Source organism: Eptatretus burgeri, chromosome 3 (assembly GCF_056783735.1).
Source record: "Eptatretus burgeri isolate ZD-2024b chromosome 3, Ebu_testis_v1, whole genome shotgun sequence".
Taxonomy (NCBI): Eukaryota; Metazoa; Chordata; class Myxini; order Myxiniformes; family Myxinidae; genus Eptatretus; species Eptatretus burgeri.
In genome coordinates, this window is record NC_140963.1 from 46,829,742 (window position 1) to 46,846,502 (window position 16,761).

A 16,761-nucleotide genomic window follows, 5' to 3' on the forward strand; every position below is an offset into this window, starting at 1 on the left:
GGCATTTTCTTTGGATCCTGGGTTGGTGTGGTGTTCACGCAGGCATGCTGGGCTGAATGGCCTCCACCTGTGTTGGATTTCCTTGTATATATATATATATATATATATATATATATATATATATATATATATATATATATATATATATATATATATATATATGTTTTCAGCAGAGGATACTCAAGCCTATTTTAAAGAGCGAGGATTTAAAGGTTAAACGTAAAGGACAATGGAGATGCTGACCATGGTTTCGCTCTTGTTATGAGCTCATCAGGAATGACATACCACAATCCTTTACTTGTGACCAAGCAAACTAGTCGGTTTAACACCATTTTAGACCTCCTAACTTGATGGTGCAGTGAGGCACAAATCACATCCCATTCAGCTGAATCTGCGTGATCTGTGAGCAGCATTGGCTGTCTGCCACACTAACATGCGGTACGCCAAGTGCACATGGCTTAATCCCGTGTTGCACTTATTGGGTCAGAAGGGCTCCTTTTTAGTTAATTATTTTGCCCAACTGCAACCACACCTCAAAGCCATTGCAAAACTCTCGACAATTCATGTTCAAGCCACCCAAATTGTTAGCTTACCGTAGAATTCGGACCATTGAGCGCATCGTTATATAAGCCGCATCCCCTAAATTTAAAAAAAATCTCTGGAATTTAAACACACACAAGCCGCACTGTGGTTTATAAGCCGCAAATGTTGCACAAAAAAAACCAAGCGCAAAAACGTCCGAAAATTAGCCAGAAAAAGTGATCGATCTTGCTTTGAGTCTAATCTGAACAGTAGAAACACCCCGACCATCCACTCTCTGTGTGTTAACCTAGTCTTCAAGTTCGTCTTCCAGTTCGGGCCATCGGCATTTCCTACCTCTAAAAGCCTTTGTTGACTTTTTGCAGCGAGAAAGTTCGCCCCTCTGTGAGTTTTGAATTCCTCGTGTGGCCCTCTTGTTTCTTCATACCGTATTCTTACCAAATCAATATCTCTCTAAATATATTCTGAGGTCGCAAACTCATCACTGAAGAAAGCAGTGAAACACACAAACAGCCGTGGCGATCAGGGAAGACACTTGGAGTGTGGATTGAACTTTTACTAGCTCAGCTGTGGTTTACCTCGCTCATTCTTCGTTTTTCAAGTTTCGGTTAACAATGCAAGGTAATAAACGTAAATATAAATACCATATAGATAAATAACGACGTCGATCCAAGTAAGAAGAATAACCTCTCTGCGATGAGTCAGGAAAATTAATTGACTTTCTGCAGGAAGAGGAGGACTTTTACAGTGAGTTTTGAATTCACGAAGAGTCAAAACCAGTTTTGAAACCTAATGTGAATTTAAACATAGACTGGAGACTGACGACAACAACTTGATTTGGCCTGAACGCGTCATCGGGAAAACCTACAACATCGGAAAAATCCATAAACAAGCCGCATCGTTATTTTAGCCGCAGAGGTCAAAGTTGAGGGAAAAAGTTGCGGCTAATAGTCCGAATTTTACAGTATATGGAATTAGAATTCCAGATAAGGTATTGTCATCGTGCACTGTCCGTCCATCCATCTCCTACTTTGATTTCTCCGGCTAAACCGCTGGGCCAATCCGGCTGAAATTTGGCAGCAACGTTCCGCTTCTGACTGGTAATGCGAATTGCAAAGCTCGTTCCGGTCACATGACTAAGTAGGTCAACATGGCAGACATAGTAAATTCCTTCAAAAATCTTCTCCAGACCCACTAGTCAGAATGCTACCAAATTTGGGTTACAACATTAGGCCAGTGTAGGGATGTAAAATTGTGGAGGTAATGCCGATCACATGACCGGAAGTGTGTCAAAACGGCCAACTTCGTCAATTTTGGGAAAAAAAATCATGTAAATTCCCTCAAATGTTTTCTTCTCCAGACCCACCAGTCAGAATGCTACCAAATTTGGGTTACAACATTAGGCCAGTGTAGGGATGTAAAATTGTGGAGGTAATGCCGATCACATGACCGGAAGTGTGTCAAAACGGCCAACTTCGTCAATTTTGGGAAAAAAATCATGTAAATTCCCTCAAATGTTTTCTTCTCCAGACCCACTAGTCAGAATGCTACCAAATTTGGGTTACAACATTAGGCCAGTGTAGGGATGTAAAATTGTGGAGGTAATGCCGATCACATGACCGGAAGTGTGTCAAAACGGCCAACTTCGTCAATTTTAGGGAAAAAAATCATGTAAATTCCCTCAAATGTTTTCTTCTCCAGACCCACCAGTCAGAATGCTACCAAATTTGGGTTACAACATTAGGCCAGGGCCCAGACAAGCTACAGGTCCAATAGTCCTATTTTTACTTGTGGAATCATCAACATTCATGTAATCTGTTGAATATTCCAAACACACAAGAGTGATATGATGTGAATATTGTTTATTCCACAATTATACTACTTGGAACGAATGCCAAATTGGTGATGTAGTTCTTCTTCCTCTCTTGTATACAGCACATGACTGCTGGTAAAATCACAGATAGGGATGACCATGGCTGTGCAACTGATGCAGATTAATACACAGTAAAATAAAAAAATTAAGTATTTATTTCTTATAAGTGATAAAATATGGCTGTTTTCAAAACACAGAACATACAAGTACTTCAAACACTAAAGCACAAACTACATTTGTCAGCAGCATAGTGTGTGCTCTATCACTCTGCTGTGTATATTGTGGGAAACATGATGAGCACGGCTGGGTTTTTGGGGTTTTTTGACCACTAATGTTGATTGGTTTTATTGTTATGATTGTGATGGTGGTTGTCATTATTAAAATCACATCAATTTATCTCCTCCTCATCTCAAAGAAGGAATAAGTCGCAGGCTGAAGGGCAAGAACTGATTTTTAATGTGACTACTCATCTTAAAATTCATCCAAAACTGACCTGGGATGAAAAAGTACAAGAAATTCCATCATAAGCAATGTTAACTTTTGGCATGCAAAGCACTATCTTTTCTTGCTTTAGCCAACATGAAGGATGTAGGACAGAAGTTTGTGTAAAAGAGGGGAGGAAGAGTTGGGTTGGGTAGGGGGCAAAAATAGGGACAGCCACAGTCATCATAAATAAATTCTGGATACGACCAATGTATATACTGTATTGCACAAGTTTACTTTTCTTCTTTTTTTTAAACTTTTCTATTCAATCGTCGATGAATATGTGAAAACAGACATCATAGCATGGGCTTGGATACAGCTTTGTCACTCCTCTACCTTGCTGCCTAGTTTGGATGTTAACTGCAATAGCCTGCTGAATGAGATGTTCTGAGCTCAGGGATGCATGTAATGAGCATGGATAAAGGGGGATGGGGGGTTGGGAGTGAAATTGCAACGACAGGAAGGATGGTGTAGGTTTGAAGGGAGGAGCAAGGGGGAGAAGGTGGGGTGGGGGGGGGGGAGAAAAACGGCTCTTCATCTCATGATTACGTCACTTTTTGCAGTAATTAAAATATGCGACAAATTTAAGAGCTACAATTTACCTTCAAAATGGATCTGAAGAGAGCAAAGGATGCCATAAGCACCATATTGATGTCTTTGGTACTGAGCAAGGCCACATCAAATTGAGGAAATGCTATCAACAATGTGGAAGCTTAAAAGAAAATATTTCTTGTTAGTTATCAGTCATTCCCCATTTTTTTTAAACAAACTGCCAACAAGCTATTCAAAATGTCATCAAATAGTGCGCTGTTTCACAATAAGGGTACCAAGTTTGTCTCACAACCACTAAAAATTCAAACTCAATATTTTTATATTTTTATTTCTCCAAATCCAACATTGTTATTTACAATACTTAAATCAAATTTTTGGAGCATCTGAATGAATTTTTCTTATTAAAAATATTACCCCAAGGATGTTAGGAGAGTATTTTTTAAACTACAACAGTCATTAATACAATTCAACTATAACCACAAAATAACAAAACGATCAAACTTCAGTGGTTTCCATATTTATGTTCCACAAGTATTATTCCATTACTGGAATTATGATTCAGTATACAAATGAAGTATATTTGTAGAAATATCAATAAAAGACTGAACTAAGTTTCAAATATCCAGAAAAAATATATGTTTTAATTACCACTGTCACTAATAGCACTGCATATGATGGAATTTAGCACAAAATTTTAAAACTACATGTACTTTTCTACATATTCTGAAAAAATACTAATTTATCTCTGAAAATAAAAGTTTACCACCACAATGAAAAATATGAAGAAAATCACATATTTCTTCCGGAGAGGACACATTTTTGACGGACACATGTAAGGCAATCAGTGCAGGCCATGCAAATAGAAGGTTATTGGTTACACTCAAACTTTGTAGCATAATATCAGTGCAGGTATATACACACTTGGTAAAACACACAATAAACTTTTAAAAAGACCCTTTATTTATGTAAAAAAAACTCTTCTACAATATGCATTTCCAGAGAGGACATTTTTTGACAGACGAACGGTGGGACATATTTATTGAGGGTGAAATAAATATTCATAGTCTGAAATGAATAATATGTTGACAAAGTACGGAAGAGGTATTAAATTGATGCAACAACAAATAAAAGTCCCAATTTCTGCTTGTATTTGTTTATACACTGTGAATGCAGTGTACCTGGAGAAAATGGAACAGCTATTTGTCAAAAAAATGGAAATTTTTATGCCATTCTGCCAAAAATTGACATTTTTTTGTCAAATAAAAAGTGGTCCAGTTGTGCCATCACTAGTACCAACTACTGGCCCTAATATAATGACAGAGATACTACAGCCTCTCATTTAGCTATTTCGCATGCAAGGGTACAAAATACCAGAAATGACCATGACTGTGAAACAGCCCATATATGAGACGAATGTATTCCTGTTAGTGCTGATTCATGAGGGTTTTTAATATAAAGGAGTAATTAAATGCTTCCTCATCCCACATCAAAATTATTTTCCAACACAAAGTACAAAACTTCGTTAAGAGGTGCATCATCAGATGAGTGGGCAGACCTAAATGAGGCAAGGTCGAACATCTCCAGAGTTAAAGAGCAGAGCACACCACTGAAGTCTCTTTCACCATATATGGGAAAATTATCTACAATTAAAATGTTGCATTGTGCTGGTGACCACATATGCTGTACACGCACGCACATGCACACACATGCACACACACACTCAGCAACTCAATTCAAACCAAGGAATGGTCAACTCTATTCAAACTGAGATACCACATTAGAGTCAAAGAATAATTAGATCATCAGCCACCCACCTGACCATGCTTTCAGCAGTTCCAAACTGCTGACAAGCGGCACACTTTGGCAAAGCCCCGTCACTCTTCATCCTTTTAACAACTGTCTGCCGAGACGCCCTTACCCGAGGCTTCAGCCGGTGAGACTGAAAAAACAAAATCCATGTGACCTCACTCAAAGCAGCCTTCCGATTATTGTGGGTTTTGCAATTAGATGAGGCATGTCCTTTTCGCATACATCTTTATCATCTCTTCTGGAAGCAGAAATGTTTAAAAATAGTATCCGGCCAGCCGTGGCCTCTATGGATTTCTATCTTTCCACAGGCTGATTATCAAGTCCAAAGTGTGGTGAAACCATTTATTGTTTGGGTACAAACATGCTGGTAATTAAATGACATCTTTATCGAAGGTTTCTACAGAAACATTGTGCAATAGCCTGTAAGCATTCAAAGAAAAATAAGTTCTCATAAAATGTATTGTTATAGATCCAAATTTTCATTACCTTTGGCTTTTCCAACTCCTCTTCCTCCTTCCCTTTCCTCTTCTTACCACGTTTCATTTTCTGGAGCAGCAAATATGACAGCATAGAATGTACAGTTAATAATAACTGCAACTTCGTTGAATCAACATCTGCAACCACTGAAATGGCCTGCAATCTCGACCATTATGTTAAATTTGCCCCCTGCTATAGCAGTGCTTGGGAATCAATGAGCTGTTGGATGATTAAATGCATCTTTATGTACCGCAAAATGCTAGGCAAGGCTTGGCAGTCACAAACGAGGATCCACAAATTCTTTACTCGTATAAAACAAAGTGAAAAGTTGTGTCGGTGGGAAAGAATTGAGGTGAGCAGGTTTGGTATGATTGAGCAGCCATTTGGAATGAACTTCCTACCTTTCTGTCTTCCGAGGCTGAGTCCGACTGTGGTGTAAATTTAACGGGTTCGCGAACCTGCCGCCGAGAGCGTTTGCTCCCCTCTGGTGCTGCCTCACCAGCCCCGTCTCCCTCGGAGGAATCACTGCCTGAGCGGTCGCACTCGGAGCACTGCCTAAGGAACGGTTCACATGCAAGCACTCACTCAGTGGTTCAAAGTCCACAATACCAGGGCAAGGGCCCAGGACCTCTCCAACCCCAATTAGAGCAACTGAAACTACCCCATCAGGTTACTGGAACAGTGTTAAAAGCAATGTCTAAATTATGCCCACACCATTAACATGTTTTTTTTTCACACAATTCTGATACCAGTTCTTTCCTCTTTTGTGTTCCATGTGCTCAAGCAAAATGACTGAAATTTTTTTTTTAGAGAAAATAAAAACGTGAATCAAAGAAAGAAAAAAAAGAAAAAGAAAACTGCTCTGCTCCCATAACAATACATTTTTTTATGACATGACATAGAGAAAAACCATAATTATATCCAGTTAAAATAACAAGTGTAAAAGTATGTTAATTTAATACAAAAACAAGAACTTGCCAAACATAAAATATGAAATTTTGAGATGCACAGCATTTATCAACAATGTATCCATTTCTGCACAACAATATAGCGACAACACCATTCATGATGGCACTTAACAACCCAACTCTGATCGCGATACACTTGCGTTGTTCTTCGACAGTTCATTTTCTTACAACACTCAAAAGGGTCATACATGTCATGATTGGGGAAAACGGTGAAATGTTGACTTGTTGGAAGTGTGAGAGGATCAGGGATCCTGCAAGTGTGGACTACAGCTAGGTTGATTCAAAGGAAGGGGGTCATGGTCAAGTGATATGCACAGACATGAGACAAAGAGTTCTTTGAACACTGAACAGTTTATTCTCCAATCACATGCTGTCTCGTGCGAAAACAGACCAGGGCAAGTGGAGTGAACATGCCTGTATTCATGCCTGTAGTTAAGTGATGAGGGCAATTTGCATTAGCAATTTGTGTGCTGTGAATCCGTGGTTCTGTAACTAAGATTACAAATTAAATGCAAGGTAAACTCTTCCGGATGAATAAGGCAATAAGCTATTAATGGCAGTACAGCGAACGAAGTATGTATGCATCTGCAATGCCAAATATGGATTAAGCCTTCCATGACTCTTCTTGTATCACACATAAAACTAAGTGTTATAAACTCGTAATTTACTCATTACATGCAAGAACAATTAACGGTGCGACTCCTAACCGCAATCAAGTAATGAAGTGCAGATTCAAGGCAAACATAGAAAGTGAAAAAGGGAACGAAATCCTCTCTGGCATTTCGCAAAATGGCAAGCATTTTTTCAACAAGAAACAGGAAAAGGAAATTACAGAGTCTAATGCTGCATCATCAAACTGATCGATATCGATCAAAATATAAATGATCCACAAACCTGCAGTCTATAACTAAAATAGAAAAGATTCTCACATCACCACCCCCAAATTGGCAAAATTAATTTATTAAAATAAGAAGTCTTTCAGACAATTCATATCACACTCATCTACTCTTGCAGCTCAATTAGCTTAGTGACAGGCTGAACATAGTTCTTATCTTGATGTTGATCCGTGGATATTCAGATTCGACCATACGGTCCTGGAAATGCCTCCATGACCTTGGCAATTGACCACAGAGCACGCAGTAACTGAGAGTAAATGATCATCAACACATCTGGTTGCCAGCTGCCAACTCCCTCTCTGCCACTTCAAATGAGACGAAAAAGTTCGGAAGGTAGGACTTGACGAAGTTGGACCAGAGGTGGTCCAATGGGATCTATTTTTGCCACCAGCAGTGGCCTCCCAGGAGCTTGGTATAAGGATACCCCACTTGTGGGAATGATGTATCATAGTGACAGATCAATAGGATGGCGAGAGTGAATGGACAAATGTCTGCAACGTCTGGAGACACCCAATAATTTATAGTGAAGGATACCCCTTGACTTTGAGGAGGATAGTCCATAGCACTGGTTCGGTCACCATGCGGTTGCCAAACACGACACGTCATCTCTCACTCCTATCCTCCATGGAATTGTAGCTGTACCTGCTAGGTTGATGTGAAAGGTGACTTTCTGTTTGGCAGCTGCTAGACGAGGGCCTTGGTCTCTACCAGGCCATGGCGAAGCACATTCAACACCTTCAGCAGCACGTTATGCAGCTGTGCAGACTTGTCTCGGTACGCCGCAAGTGGTATAGAGCCGGGCATGAAGATGTTGCTGGCCTTCTGTGCTCTGTCATACAGTATGGCGAGATGAAACTCGTCACACAGGGTGTGTGTGTGTGTGTGTGTGTGTGTGTGTGTGTGTGTGTGTGTGTGTGTGTGTGTGTGTGTGTGTGTGTGTGTGTGTGTATGTATGTATGTATGTATGTATGTATGTATGTATGTATGTATGTATGTATGTATGTATGTATGTATATATATATATATATATATATATATATATATATATATATATATATATATATATATATATATATATATATATATATTTTGTATATGTATTTTTGTAGACATAGTTGAGGCTCGTGGAAGAGCTAGTACTAGTACACTGAATGGATCAGGATGCAACAGGACAATAGGAACAGCAGAGAGAGGGGGAAACACTAACAGCAGAGCCAGAGACCAAGACAGAGTGGGGGGAGGGGAGGGGGCAAACAATGGGTGTGGGGAGGAATGGGGGGGGGGAGCTGGAAAGGATGCATGTGGTGGACAAGATGGATATAGAAGGAAACTTTCAAGAGGGAAAACTGGAACTTTGGAGGGAGAAGGGTTTGGGGTGGGGTGGGCGTTAATGACAGTAGAAAAAAAAATCATGGTTCTGGATTGGGAACGATCTAAGATGATGAACGATCTAAAACCTTGAAGACCTGGTGGGAAGAATGAGATTGAAGTGGATGTGGAAGTTGGTTCCACACATGATAAAAAAGAGGAACAAATGAAAGGAGTTGAGCAGTGATCCTGGATTTTCGTAGTTTCACCAGAAGGGGGTTGATGGTGGACTGTGCGTGCCCTGCAGAAACCTTGGGGAGGGGGGGGGGGACAAAGCATGGAAAGAGCAAAGGGTGCAAGGCCAGAAGGGGGCAGTAGAAGACAGAGACCACTGACCTGTCTGCGGTGTTGAAGTGATAGACCCATAGACTCAGCTTTATCGCAGGAGATTCCAATAATCTTAAAGATCTTGGTTTCCACACCGTCAATCTGAGCAAAATGTGAGGCAGGGGAGCCAGCTCAGAGGGGAGAGCAGTCCCAGAGCAAGCGGTGGATGAACTCCATGTAAAGTGGATAGGAGTTCAGGTGTGCCAAGGACTTTGTATGGTGGAGGATGCCCAGTGGGCAGCTGGCTTTCTTGAGCATGTAGCGGTTGTTTGGATGTGTTGGAGCAGACCTCCAGAAATGGCCATGTTCCATTCGCACTCAAAGGTCTGATCCACAGGGAGCTTCTTCAATGCAGTGGACATGAATCAAGGAAGTAGTCACCCTTGTTATCGTGACCCAAACAAAAATAGCATTCCTTTCCTGTAGTAATTCTCTGCAGACTACTGTAGTAGGACCTGTTACCAACTCTCGTGTATGAAAGTACTACTCTCATATACCATTATTATATCTGCAGCATTTTTGCCTGGGGAGGGCAAATTTAAGGCCTGGGCTGCCTGTTCAGTTTTGTAAAGGAAAATGGGTCACCCGAGGGAAGCCATTTTACGTCAGCAATCTTTAGTTCTGATTGAAACAACAGGCAAAAATGCTGCAATTAGAACTACAGTATATGAGAATAGTACTCTCATATACTAGAGTTGGTAAGAGGTCCTACTACAGTAGAGAATTACTACAGGAAAGGAATGCTATTTTTGCCTGGGGTACACATACCAGAAACTCCCTCTTGAAGGGTAGACGTTGGTCCCTTCATTGTTCTCGCAAAATTATTCTCGCAAAACGACGACCGCGTTCTCGACAAGAAATGAGAAAAGGAAATTACATCGGGTAAAGGCACGTCATAAAACAAATCTCGAACAATCATAACATTTCTGAACCACAAGAGGCCAGTCTATAACTTCAGCAACAAAGACACACTGACAGGAATGATAAGACGTACTGGTAAACTTTGGAGCTTTCATCACAAGAAACCATTGCAATAGCTCAAAAGTGGGAAGGGAAGTTTGGCACAGGAATGTAATGACAAAGTCCCTTCAGGAATAGGACCGGTAATGGTAATAGTTGCAGCAGTTTTGAAAACAGCAGGATGAAAACACACGCATGATAAGCCACTTTCTCCTCTTTTAAACCCAAGTTGTATTTCCTTGCATCAATTAATCCACAAAAGTAAAAGTGACACAAACTTCAACGTGATTTCTTCTTTCTCGAACAAACGTTTACCAAATGCATTCTGCTCCAATCCTGCCTTTGATCGCTGGCAAAATATATATATTTTTAAATTTCATTCAAGTTCTTGTTTTTATTTATTTACTGCTGTTGTTTTGTATTGTATTTCAATTTGTTTCATCCCAATTCAGTTTCTGCACAATTTTCCATTTCATGGAAAACATAGGAATAAAAGAAAAAGCTCACGTTGAAGCCAACATAGGTACATTTATACGGGTGCTTGCCAGGGATGATGAGCATTGGGAAGTGGTTATGGAAAATATGAGGGCAAAATAGTGGGGCGGACGAGAATCAAGCGGGTGTTGCAGTAACATATACACTGCATACCCATCACAGACATTTTCACGTTACGCATTCTGACTCTGTACAGTTGACTGACTGTTAATACCACTGCAATTAAATTCCAATTTACCAATCATTGGCAAAAGTCAATTTTCTGCTGTGCAAGGAAAAGAGGTTGATGAAACAATTTAATTTGTAGTTAGTTATGGATCACAGTTGTCTCTCTCAAATCCTTGGGAGAGGCACTAATCTTCAGTCTTTCATTGCAAACATGGAAACACACAAACCTTTGCATTGAAATCTGTCGTAAAACTGTAAAAAAAAAAAAAAAATTCGCAACATCGACAATCAGATATTATATGTGACAGCAATTGGAGCCATCATGAATGTCTTGGTCCGGATCAATCGGTCCATGCTGTGTAAACTTTGATTATCCTTCCAGAACTGAACAGATGCAATAATCTTGGAATTTTAAACTATTATGTGGTGGAAAGAGTGCATTTATGTTAACATTAGGAATTATGTGGTTCTCATATTTAAACAAACTCCGAATTTCTCAATATTTTCATTTTGGCTGAACGAAGCTCTGGGTAAGATCCATTTAAAATAAAAAAAAACTCCCAAGTCCGAACATGAGGTCAGGTCAGGTCAGGTCAGGTCAGGTATGGGAGCATGCACCAGAGCAGCGCGTCGCTGCGTCCACACTCCGACGGTACTCCAGGGGCCTCCGTCTGGCCATCCCCCAGGCAGATGCCTGGTCCATTCCCATCTCCTTGAGATACTGATCAACCTGCTGCAACCACGAGGCAGGTGGTCGGCCCATTGGCCTCCTCCACTCACGAGACTCCCTTGCTGAGAGAATCTGGTGAGCAGGATTGGCGTCAGGAAAATGAGCCACATGTCCGTACAGCTGCAGCTGATGCTCACGGACTATGCAGGTAACAAAACTCATTTGAGTCTCTCTCAGCAACGGCTTGTTAGCCACAAAGTCCGACCACCGATTGCCAAGGATTCTCCAAAGAGACCTGGTACCAAAGGAATTAAGTCTCCATCTCAGATCCCTGGTCAGAATCCAAGTATCACATCCGTCGGGTAAGACTGGAGGCATCAAGGACCTGAAAACTCGGACTTTCGTCTTCCCACACAGGTACCGACAGCGCTACAGTGATACCGACATGATCCAGTGAATCCATGATTCCCCAGGCCAAACCCAGACATCTATTGACCTCTGGCTCACAGCCAGCAGAGACATGAATATCACTGCCAAGGTAAGTGAATCTCTCCACGACCTCAACATCCTTACCACAAACAGGTACAGACAAGATAACAGCATCCATGATGTCATTGAAAGCCTGGATCTTAGTTTTTGCCCAGGAAACCCGTAATCCCAGCAACTCAGACTCCTATTCAGCACATTGAGGGGCCCCAAAAGGATCTCCAGAGTCTCCGCAAAGATGACTACATCATCTGCAAAATCAAGGTCAGAGATCTTGACATTCCCAAACGACACACTGCAGCTTGATCTCCCCGACATCCTCCCCAGAATCCAATCCGTACAAGCACTGAAAAGTGTGGGGGTCAGTACACACCCCTGATGAACTCCAGTAACAACAGGAAAGAAATCAGAGATGGCATCATCACATCTCACAGCACTCTCAGTACCAGAGTAGAGTTCAGACATCAGATCGATCAGTTTTGGTGGCACCCCACGAAGAAGAAGAATTCTCCAGAAGACATCCCGATTGGCTGAATCGAATGATTTTCAGACATCAACATTGGCTGAAAGTGGCCCCTGTCAAAAATATCATCAGCGTTCGGTGAGGACCCGAAGAGCAAGGATACGGTCAATCGTTGATCTCTTTGGTGTAAAGCTTGACTACTCTGCGCGCTGGTGCTCAAGCAGATGGTAGTGAACCCGATCAAGAAATATCTGAGCAGAGACTTTGACTGGCACTGACAGCAGCCTCACTCCTCAGTGGTTGTTGCCATCCTGGCGATCACTCTTTCCTTTCCTGAGAGGGACAACGAGGCCCCTCTTCTCGCCAGTGGTAATGATGCCTGTGTTCCAGGCAGAGCACAGAACTGCATGTAATGACATGAGTACAGCATTTGCACCAGCCTTGAGAAGTTCAGCATGGATGCCACAGATCCTCAGAGCATTACCCCATTTCAAAAGGATCACCACAGCCTGTGATTCCACAAATGAAGGTAGATCACAGTTGAATGGATGGTCACCAAGAGGATAGCAACACCCCTGACATCCAACTCAACAGCTGGTGGATCAGTCTAGTACAGCCGCTCAAAGTAACTGGCCCAGTGGGTGAGAGCCCTCCTCCCTCTGCTCTAATTGCAGTACACCGAGGGACAGGCTTGGAGGAACACAATGTCCCTTGAGAAAAAAGATTCTTCTTCACAACATCAAGGATGGTGGTCTTGAAGGCACTCCACAACTCCTCAGGATTCCCTAAAGCACTCAGACCCCCCCAAATCCCCACTCAGCCTGTCCGCAAACTCCTCAGCTGCCCTCTCATCCTTGAGCTTGCCAACATCCAGCCAGGGATGGGATGATACCATCCTCCCGGATTTAAGCTGCAACTTCAGAGTTGCTTCCACAAGCATGTGGTCGGTATTGAGGAACTGAGCAATCCAGTCGACCCTGCAGTTCTGGATCAAACTCCAGCGACCATCAATGATCACATGGTCAATCTCCTTTGCCACACCACCAGCAATGGAATCCCAATTCCAGCGATGAGCCTGTGGGTGCTGAAATCATGAACCAGCCAACCTAAGTCCATGAATTCTTGCAAAGTCAAGGAACTTAGTGCTATTCTGGTCCACAGTTTCAGACTCATGGGGACCAACACATGCTTCATAACCATCCCTATCAGCTCCAGTCGATGCATTGAAATCCCCCAAGACGAGAAGAGAATCTCACCTGGGGCAATGATCAACCACAGACCGGAGCGTGGCATAGAATGCGTCCTTCACAGTGACATCACTCGCCTCAGTCGGAGCATATACAGAAACCAGGGAAATGATACCCAAGGAGTGACGAATCGTTCGTCTCATAATACACTCGTTGACCGGTGTTACCTCAATTATCATTGGAATCAGCTTATTTGAAACAGCTACAGCAACTCCTGGGGCATGATAACCATTAGAGTGACCAGACCAATTGTCGGAGTAACCACCTGCCATGATCTCGCCACTATCCGGTCTCAGACCCTCAGAGAGTGCTGCAATAGCGATGTTCAAATGCTTGAGCTCAGGTGATAACAGAGACAGGTGATCATCCTCTCTTCGGGATAGGACATTCCAGGCACCCACCCGAAGGGACTGCCTCAGGTTAACGCAAGGAAACGCCGTCTGGTGGATGACACCTCAGCACTACCCCGACACAGACAACCACAATCTGACCCGAGAAGGTTACCCTGTGGTTTTCCTCCTATCATCAAAGAGTGTGGGTCCCGAAGGATTTTGCCCCAATCCCGTTATCCGGTGAGCTACCCTGCAGAGGGCAGCTGCACATGAGGTACTCCCACGGAGTGGGTTTTCCATTTTCTTTGTGGTTTTCTTGTTTTGTGGAGTAAATGGTTTTACGGTGGCCAGAGTGCAAATCCTGCTACCAACTTCCAAAAAAAGAGTAACGTAACTTCATGAGGATGTCCGCAGACACAGTTGGGCACGAGATATGGATGGCCATTGACTCACAATGAGCTCCTCCGCCCTTTGAAATGTTCATCAACAAACGGTTGAAATGACCGTTGCCTTCGCAAGTTAATTTCCACAGATTATTTCATGGCCTACATCAAAAGGGGAAGTTAGACGGAATAAAGGGAAGGACAGTTGTGAAAACAGTTTGTTCTTGGAAATATATATTGTTGGTTTCATGTTGGCCATGCATCGAGAGGTTTGAGTTTGTGCAGTACATGGTCCACATGTTTGCTGGGCTATTGCTTGGAAAGTATTGCAGAAATAACTAGATGAGCACTCGGTCGAGCACATACCTCTGCCACGTAATGCCTGATCCACGAGAACATTTCGGGCCCAATACATTTTTGAAATATCATGCAACACAGTACAATATAGTTTTTGGCCCTATCTCTCAATGGTGAAGAATCACTTAAAAAATATAATGGTTCTCCTATCCGGATCCAGCTCAGGATCCTCACCAAAATCTAATCAGTTCGTCATTGTCACACACAGCTGTTAGGGTTGGGACGACCCGTGACGTGTCGAGTGAAATATTTTTTTATACAATCCTAAAACGTCTCCAAAACATCCGATTTTTACCAGAATTTCGACAACCGAGTTTAAGCGTCCGAAGCGATCGCAAAAACCGAAGCCAAAATTAAAATCGAAGTTAAAACGAACTCGTAACGTCGAGCGAAGCAAAAATACTCCATTTCTCCACATGAATTTACGGAATTACGTTTGACCTCACTGTGACCTTGACCTTTGACCGATTTTGACCAAAATCTAATCAGCGCGAGCCACCACCCTCCTGAATCACCTGGTGCAATTTGACATTGGTAGCTTCTTCCGTTCTCGAGTTATCATGCCTACAAACAAACAAAAAACAGTCATAGACTGGTACTTAGGAAATCGTCAACTTGACCTCTGATCTTGTCTAATAAAAGCTGTCTCTCGAGAAGGGAGCGACGCAAACCAGAAGTTTCTACGATGATTCTGTACCAAACCATCAAAAATCGAATGTTTTGGATGTTTGACCTCACTGTGACCTTGACCTTTGACCGATTTTGAGCAAAATATAATCAGCGCAAGCCACCACCCTCCTGAATCACGTGGTGTAATTTGACATTGGTAGCTTCTTCCATTCTCGAGTTATCATTTTTTGGATGTTTGTCCTCCCTGTGACCTTGACCTTTGACCGATTTTGACCAAAATCTAAGCAGCACTAGCCATCAGCCTCCTGAATCACGTGGTGTAATTTGACATTGGTTGCTTCTTCCGTTCTCGAGTTATCTGTACCAAACCATCAAAAATCGAATATTTGACCTCACTGTGACCTTGACCTTTGACCGATTTTGACCAAAATCTAATCAGCACTAGCCATCACCCTCCTGAATCACGTGGTGTAATTTGACATTGGTAGCTTCTTCCATTCTCGAGTTATCGTGCCTACAAACAAACAAACAAATAAACCAATGTCACCCGCAGGGTGACCCGTATCTTGCCAAAAGGTGACCACGTGTGACTTCTTTAAGGTCACACTGAGGTGAACAGAGCTGCTATCCACCAGGAGCAACTCCTTAAGGAATATCTGCCTACGAGAGATTCCGATGAGAATCGTTCTACAGAGTAACCATGAAAAATATGCTTTTGCCTCATAACGTCACCAAATGACGTCATAATGTCTCAAGCTTGACATATCTAGAAAGCACTCATCGAGGTGTTCAATTTGAGGTACTACACAATATGGTTCCTAAAACTTGAAAATTTGACCTTGGGGTCAAATACGTTTGACCTGAGGCGCTAATCATGAAGGTCAAGGCCAATCGCCACCAAAAATTAATCAGCTGAGCGCCAGACCATGAACTATATTCCCATGAAGTTTGAAGACGATCCGATCAAAATTACTCAAAAAATAAGGGTTTCGTCAACTCCCCTGATTTGCGCTAAAGTGAACTTGACCTTTGACCTTGACCTTCAAAATTTTGTGCACTGAAAGGGACCTCTATAGGCCTCTGATATGCGAAGTTATAAAAATTTCCGATGATAACTGTGCTCTGCAGAATTTTTTATACGTGATTACAGACAAACAAACAAACAAACAAAAAAAAACAAACAAAAACAAAAACATACAAACTGACGAACATATCTTGCAAAAACTTTGTTTTGGCAAGATAACAAACAAGCAGTCATAGACTGGTACTTAAGAAAT

General features: G+C 42.0%; 1 protein-coding gene across 9 annotated transcripts in view; it reads right to left on the bottom strand.

Moving 5' to 3' along the window:
* The window catches only part of PHF14 (PHD finger protein 14), a 333,451-nt gene that overhangs the window by 35,946 nt on the left and 280,744 nt on the right, over positions 1 to 16,761 (bottom strand). For all 9 annotated transcript variants that reach the window (XM_085873138.1, XM_085873144.1, XM_085873141.1 and 6 more), the window contains 3 exons: positions 6,136 to 6,289; positions 5,744 to 5,803; positions 5,263 to 5,387 (listed from right to left, as the gene is read on the bottom strand). In XM_085873138.1, the coding sequence (XP_085729264.1) occupies positions 5,263 to 5,387; positions 5,744 to 5,803; positions 6,136 to 6,289 (339 nt within the window). The remainder of the gene's footprint in view (positions 1 to 5,262; positions 5,388 to 5,743; positions 5,804 to 6,135; positions 6,290 to 16,761) is intronic.